Below are 7,664 nucleotides of genomic sequence, written 5' to 3' on the forward strand. Positions count from 1 at the left end.
GCAAGATGGGTACAGAGATCCAAAATCTTCACAATGGGCATGGCGAAGTATAGAAGGCCTTACATCTTCACCCTGATTCGGGACCGCATTTTCGCCTTGCTTAGGGGAGAAGGGTAGTAGAAGGCCCCGTCTCCAGATTTTGCAGAGGGATGATAGAGGTGTCCTCATTCACCTTCGCGTTTTTGCTGGGAGGAAGCTCAGGATTCTCCTCTAATAGAAATTAAATTTTACTTTATTATGAAATAAAAACATGCATGATTAAAATACATCTCAGTACAACATGTATTACCCATATGAATCTCAATTGAATAACTCATTCCTATCGCTCCGATCCCTTTTTTATCTATGATAGAAACTTTTCCTCTGCAAATTAAATTGATAACTTTTGATGTTGTGTTTAAGTTTATAAGCATTTCACGGTCTGAAAGACCGTTTTCGTGGTTCGCAAGGATAAGCAAAAAATATGAAAAACAACTATTTTCATAGAATAAGATCTCAAAAAAAAGTAAGAGACTGAATTAAATTGAAAATAATTTTTGATGTAGTGTTTAAGCTTATAAGCATTTCACGGACTGAATGACTGTTAAATAAGTTTTCAAAGAAAGGTAAAAAACTCATTTAAATCGAAAATGAGCAAATAGTCTAGCTAACTGAAGGTGACTCGTGAAGTAGTTTCTTACGCTAATGTCTGTATGAGTGATATTTAATATTTTGTAATAATGAAATGTAAATTGGACAAGTATTTACAAGGAAGCACATTTTGAGCGAAAAAAAATCCACGTGTTCTTGCAAAAATAATATTTTTACGTTCAGTGTACCCAATTGTAGATTTTCAAACAGTTCGTGGCAACGAACTGTAGTATGGAGCAACCCGGCTCAATAGTGACCGAAACTCTAAAAAATAGAATTTCGTACCAATAGTTATGTCAGAAGAATTTCATTTTAATGCTTATTTTAAATATATAAGTTTCAGTACGTTTACTCTTACCCATTAAAAGTTATGAGCCTGAGAAAATTTGCCTCATTTTAGAATATTGCGGGAAACGCCCCTTAAAAGTCAAAGAATCTTAGCAAAAATCCCACCATCGCATTCATCGTACTAGAGAACACCACTGAAGAAGTTTTAAGCTCCTATCTACAAAAATGTGGATATTCATATTTTTTGCCAGAAGACCGGTGACGGATTTGTGTTTATTTGTTTGTTTGTTTGTTTTTTGTTTTTTTCTTTCTTTTTCCCAGAGGTGATCGTATCGACCCAGTGGTCATGGAATGTTGCAAAAGGGCTCATTTTAACGAGAATTAAAAACTCTACTGTCCTTTTTAAGTGACCAAAAAATTGGAGGACACTTAGGCACCCTCTCAGACTCATTTTTCCCCGAAGTCACTAAATCAAAATTCTGAGATAGCTATTTTATTCACCATAATCAAAAAATCAAATAACTACGTCTTGGAGGACGACAAACTCCCCCTGAGTCCCCCTTGGAGAGGCTGCAAGTTACAAACTTTGACCAGTGTTTGCATATAGTAATGGTTATTGGGAAGTGTACAGACGTTTTCAGGGGGATTTTTGTTTGTTTGGGGGGTGTTGTAGGGGATAAGTTTAGGGGGGTACGTGGGAGGATCTTTCCACGGAGTAATTTATCATGGAGGAACATAATTTCAATACAGGGGGCGCAGGATTTTCTAGCAATATTAAAAAAAAAACAATGAAAAACTAAATATGAAAAGTTTTTTCAACTGAAAGGTAGTAGCAGCATTAAAACTTTAAACGAACGGAGATTATGACGATTATGAGGGGTTCACCTCCTCGTAATACCTCGCTCTTTACGCTAAAATGCTTTGGTAATTTCAACTCTTTATTCTACGGCTTTTGTGATTTAGCGGTCATTCCTACAGAATTGGGACAAAATTCAAGCTTTAGAGTGAAGAGCGAGGTATTATCGAGGGGGTGAACCCCCTCATATACGTAATAGAAACATACAACTACAAACGTTTGTTACGTAAACTAATTCGTAAGTTACTTATATTTTTTACTGATGAAAACGTTCGTAAAAAATTAAAACTTTTAGTTGCCTTTTTAAGTAATCAAAAAGTTGGAGGGAAACAAGGCCTCCTCCCCCGATCCTTTTTTCTCAAAATCTTCAAACTAAAACCATAAGAAAACCATTTAGCCAAATAATTAATATGTAAATTTTTTTTTAATTATTTATGTGCAGAGAGCCAAAATCAAAACATGCATCAATTTAACAACGTTCAGAAATTAAATAAAATAAAGCAAGTTTTTTTTTTAACTGAAATTAAGGAGCGACGTTAAACTTATAGCGAACAGAAATTACATTGTATATGAAAGGGGCCTTTCCTTTTCAACGCACCGCTCTTTACCCTAATTTTTTTTTACCGTTTTAAAATATTGAGTTAAGAGAAAGAGTAAAACTTTAGCATAAAGAGCGAGGCGTTGAGAAGGAAATTCAGAGACATCAAAGAGAAAAAAAATATTTCAGTAAAAGTGTATCTGTGGACAAAATCATTCTTATAAAACAAAAATAAAAATGAAGATTTTTCAAGTATTTCGAAGTTCAAAGTCAAGGCATTTTCTTAATAAATTTTACAATTTAATTCGTTTATTTTTCTAAATTTCATTTAACAATTTTTAAACCGATCTTAATATCAATATTTCCTATTTTTCCCTAAAATAAGACAAATAACGGAGGATTCAACTGACATCAATCTCAAGAAAATGTAAATGAAAATATTATTTAATGTTACGCTTTGTAAAAAAAAACCTCTCAACTTCACTGGCTTGCTTCCCTTCCTCGCATACTAGGTTTAGAAGGCTCTACTGTATTTGACTTTATTTCAGAACAACCCTTCTGTTTCTAAATTCAATTTAATCATAAGTGGTTCGTCACATGTCTTTATATCTTATTCAGTTTTTCTTAAATATCTCCTTTCTCTCTTCTATATTAAGACTAGGCTTGATAAACCAACCAAAATATGTAAATTTATACAAATCCAATGAGCCGGCCGAATCCAATAAAATGATACAAAAAAGGGCTCTTACATCTTAACTTTAATAAAGGTTTGTTTTATCATTTGATAAAATTTCCTTCCTACAAATGCACACAATAAATTCTCATGAAATTTCTCATAGTTTTATCAAAAATTAAAGTTTGACTAACTTACTGTCTTCTCAACTGACTTATATCCTTCCATCGAGATTTTTAAGTACCTTTATCAAGTAAGCACGATAAATTTTGAAAACACTCAATTTTAAAACAACGTAAAATCAGTAATTCGTTGTTCGCCTTCTTATCACATTATTCTAAACTATATAGGGGTCGTCGAAAAGGTAAATTTATTTATTTATTTTATATTGCTTGGTGATCTGCCATTCTGAACAGAGTCTATAGGTTGATTTCTTGAAAAATCAAACAGTTCGTGGTAACGAACTGTAGTAAGGAGCGACCCGGCTCAATAGTAACCGAAACACTAAAAAATGGAATTTTTGTACCAATAGTTACATCAAAAGAAGCGCATTTTAATATTGATTTTAAATATATAAGTTTCATCAAGATTAATCGTACACATCAAAAGTTACGAGCCTGAGAAAATTCGGTCTGAGAATCTCAGACCAAAAATCACACCATCAGATTCAGCGTATTAGAGAACCTTATTGTAGAAATTTTCAAGCCCCTATCTACAAAAATGTGGTATTATATATTTTTTGCCAGAAGACAAATCCCGGATGCGTTTTTATTTGTTTTTTTGTTGTTTTTTTTTTCCACAGGGATGATCGTATAGACTCAGTGGTCTTAGAATGTCGCGAAAGGGCTCATTCTAACGGAAATCAAAAGTTCTCGTGCCCTTTTTAAGTGACCAAAAATTGGAGGTCATCTAGGCCCCTTCCCACGCTCATTTTCCCCCCAAAGCTACCGGATCAAAATTCTGAGAGACCCATTTTATTCAACATAGTTGAAAAGCCTAACAACTACGTCTTTGGGGACGATTTAATCCCCCACAGTCCCCGTCCCACAAAATTACTGTGCAAATTTCATTTTAATTGTTTATATGGGGAGAGCCAAGATCAAAACATGCATTAATTCAAAAACGTCCAAAAATTAAAAAAAAAAAAAAAACAAAGCAAGTTTTTTTTTAAATGAAATTAAGGAGCGAGGTTAAACCTTAAAACCAACAGAAATTACTCCGTATATGAAAGGGGCTTTTCCTCCTCAACACCCCGCTCTTTACGCTAAAGTGTTTTACTGTTTTGAAATGTAGAGTTAAGAGAAAGAGTCAAGAGAGACTTTAGCGTAAAGAGTGGGGCGTTGAGGAGGAAAAGCCCCTTTCATATACGGATTAATTTCTGTTTGTTTTAAGTTTTAATCTCGCTCCTTACTTTCATTTAAAATACTTGTTTTATTGTTTAAATTCTTAAAAAGGCGAGCAGAAATTTTAATTTTTTCCAAAGGTTGGTTTATTGTTTGATAAAATTTCCTTCCTACAAATGCACACAATACAATTCTCATGACATATCTAATAATTTTATAAAAAATAAATGTTCGACTAAATCTAAAAGCTATTTCGATATATTCTTGACCTGCCACTATTTGTTCTACTATTGTCTTCAGGACAAATAGGTGGCTGTCCATAATGTTTTGTGTCCATGACATTAATGACCTAGCAAAATAGGATTGGTCACTAAATAGAGAAGGGTCAGGCTCTACCAAGGGATTTTGGCCTCCTTCGCGCCTCATGGCCTTACCAATGAGTTTCACCATTTTGACATGCTTAGGCCTACAGTAAAAAGTATCTTGAGTTTCTGTTATATTTATCGACATATGATAAATCTTTCCATCGTTTCATAAATTTTTACCTCCATTTCAAGCAAAGTAGTACCCTGCTCAAGATTATCAGGTTCCTGTGATAATTTAATTTTCATCAGTTTTTCGGTAACCCTTGGTAACTTTTGTATTGTCTTGTGAATTCCGCTTTTACTCAATTGTAACCATACACACAGACAAGTTTTGTCTTCGTATTCTCGAATACTGGTCGAAGCCTAAAACGTAACTACCTCCGTTCTTAGCCTTTCGGAAACTCTCGTTTCTGTGAACCTTGTTTTGAAAAATTCAAATAGAGTGTCAATATAGTTTGCCTATTTTTCTTCAATTGATTCAAAATATTGTAACCCACTTCCCCTTAGTATAGGGGATTTAGCTATTATGCATTGATCATTGGCTTTTTTGTCAAATGTTTCATTTAAATCGGCAGAAAATCTTTCTTTTTTTATCAATTTATAATTTTATAATTTCAAGTACTGCTGTTAGGAGAGTTATTTTGCTTTCTGGCAAGGTCATTTTCTTTTTAGTCTACAGATTCAGAATCAGATTCATCAAAATCTTCAACTTGCCCAAATGGAGAGACAAGCTCGACTTCTGGGCAAGACATATGAACAAAATTTAACAATCCTCATTGACACAGAACAAACAAAAAATGGACCACTAATTCATCAATAAAAGAAAAAGTATCTTTAATGAGAGTATTTCAGGTGGAGTAAGTGGAATGAGGCCAAAATAAAATATAAAATAAAAAAAATTACCAACCGTTCTTGCAAGCAGATTCCATTATATAACTTTTTAATCGTCTCTTGAAGATCATTTTGGTAACTCAACAAATTTATTTAATGAATATTTGTTGGCTATTGATGGGATCATATACCGGAGGTTGAAACGGGATCGTTCATTTTTTACCAGAGGTAGTTTATACGGGTTAACAGGTCTAGTTATCAGTGAATTTCGATATTTGGACAGTAAATTCTGGTCAAAAAAGAAATTATGTACATCTTTCTATTGAATCTTAAAAAACCAACTAGATAATAGCAGATGAGATTTCTGTGTAAGAGTCATTATGTCTAGAAACAGGTAAGAAGTACGTGTTTCAGAGTGGATATCTGTACTCCTCGGATGTTGTAAAAACTTATCTAGAATTCGAATAGCTTTGTTTTGCAAGGTTTGTAGTGGTTTAATATGTGATTTAAAAGTCAGCAAAAATATAGCTGAGCAATATTGGAGGTGTGCATCAATTAGACAAAAATATAGGATTCTTCGAACCTTATATGAGAATAAAAATTTTAGTCGGTGGAGCAAACCTATATTTCTTGATAATTTTAGTCTCAACAACGAAATATGTGTTTTAAAATTCATGGTAGGGTCAAAAACAATACCTAAATATTTTGCTGTGTATACTCTTTTGATTTCATGAATAGTATCAATGTTAATTTTATTCACAGAAATATTTTTCAACTTTGGTTTGATCTTCCATAAATAATAAATTCTGTTTTAGCAAAATTAGGGACAAGTTTGTTAATTTGGAGCCAATTTGTGATGGATTTTGTAACTTCAATCAGTTTTTCATTCAGTGCATCTAATGTTGGTGCTTTTAAACTTGCTGCAGTATCATCCGCAAACATAACTGTTAATGCCTTTTCAGGAGTAGATTTAGGGAGATCATTTATATATATTAAAAATAATGGAGGTCCTAAAATTGAACCTTGCGGTACGCCGTTATTATTATTCGATGTCTCAGACGAATATTCACCATCAATATCTACCACAAACCTTCGATTGTGCAAATATGATTTGATTAATTTTAAAGTCTTATTCCCATATTTTCAAATTTTTTAAATAGAATTTCATGATTTAAAGTGTCGAAAACTTTCTTAATATCAAAAAACAATGTAGCTGCTAAACAATCATCATCTAAAGCATCATTAATGAAAATGTTGCGGCGACGGCATCTTCTGTCGATCTATCTTTTAAAAAACCAAACTGGAACTTCGAAAAAAAAAATTTATCTTTTCCAGAAATGATGTAAGTCTATATTTCATTATTTTTCAAAACTTTAGCCAGTGGGGAAAGGAGTGCAATAGGACGGTAATTATTGGGATCTTGAGCCTCACCTTTCTTAAATATAGGGATTATTTTAGCCTTTTTCAGAAGATCAGGGAAGACACCATTTTTTATGCTCGTATTTATAACATGTGCAAGAGGTTCATATATTACTCCTGATATTTTCTTTAAAAGATTTGTCGATATATCATCTACTGAAGTCGAATTTCCTCTCTTTAAATCACTAATAGCTTTTTGGTATTCATCGAATGATACTTGTAGCATATACAATGATTTAACTTCGTTTTGGGGCAAAAATCGTGTATAATCTGATGACTCATCCAAAAGATCTCTAACCAATTCTTCACCAATTTTACTGAAATGCTTAGCAAATAATTCTGTGATATCCTTTTTTTCAGTTGATTCCTTAGCGTCATTTCCATTATTAAGAAAAGTCGGTATTGTTCTTGGTTTATTTTTGTTTAATTTATCACGCAAAATTTCCCACATTTTCTGCTGGGACGCAGCTGAAGATATTTCCTCTTCATAATAATTTCTTTCACTTTCTCTCAAAGTTCTAGTCAGAGTACTTATGTACAATTTGAATTTCTGGATGTTTTCATCAGACGGATAGTTGGATTTAATTTTCTATAGTCTATTTTTTTCATTAATACATTTTAACAGTCTCGGGGATATCAATGGTTTTTGTGGCATTGATTTGGGTGTTTTCCTTTTAACTTTCGGACATATATCATTATAAACATCATTAAATGATTTATA

At 32.8% G+C, this 7,664-nt stretch overlaps 1 protein-coding gene across 1 annotated transcript; it reads right to left on the reverse strand.

Moving 5' to 3' along the window:
• Positions 1 to 6,872: 6,872 nt before the first annotated feature.
• LOC136036786 (uncharacterized) lies at positions 6,873 to 7,394 on the reverse strand. The gene has a single exon (XM_065719114.1). It carries the CDS (start codon positions 7,392 to 7,394, stop codon positions 6,873 to 6,875), a length of 522 nt encoding a protein of 173 aa, XP_065575186.1.
• Between the last annotated feature and the right edge of the window lie 270 nt (positions 7,395 to 7,664).

Source organism: Artemia franciscana, chromosome 16 (assembly GCF_032884065.1).
Source record: "Artemia franciscana chromosome 16, ASM3288406v1, whole genome shotgun sequence".
Taxonomy (NCBI): Eukaryota; Metazoa; Arthropoda; class Branchiopoda; order Anostraca; family Artemiidae; genus Artemia; species Artemia franciscana.

Excerpts from the sequence above, each read along its gene's own strand:
- LOC136036786 (XM_065719114.1), bottom strand. The coding sequence starts at position 7,394 with ATGTGGGAAATTTTGCGTGATAAATTAAACAAAAATAAACCAAGAACA.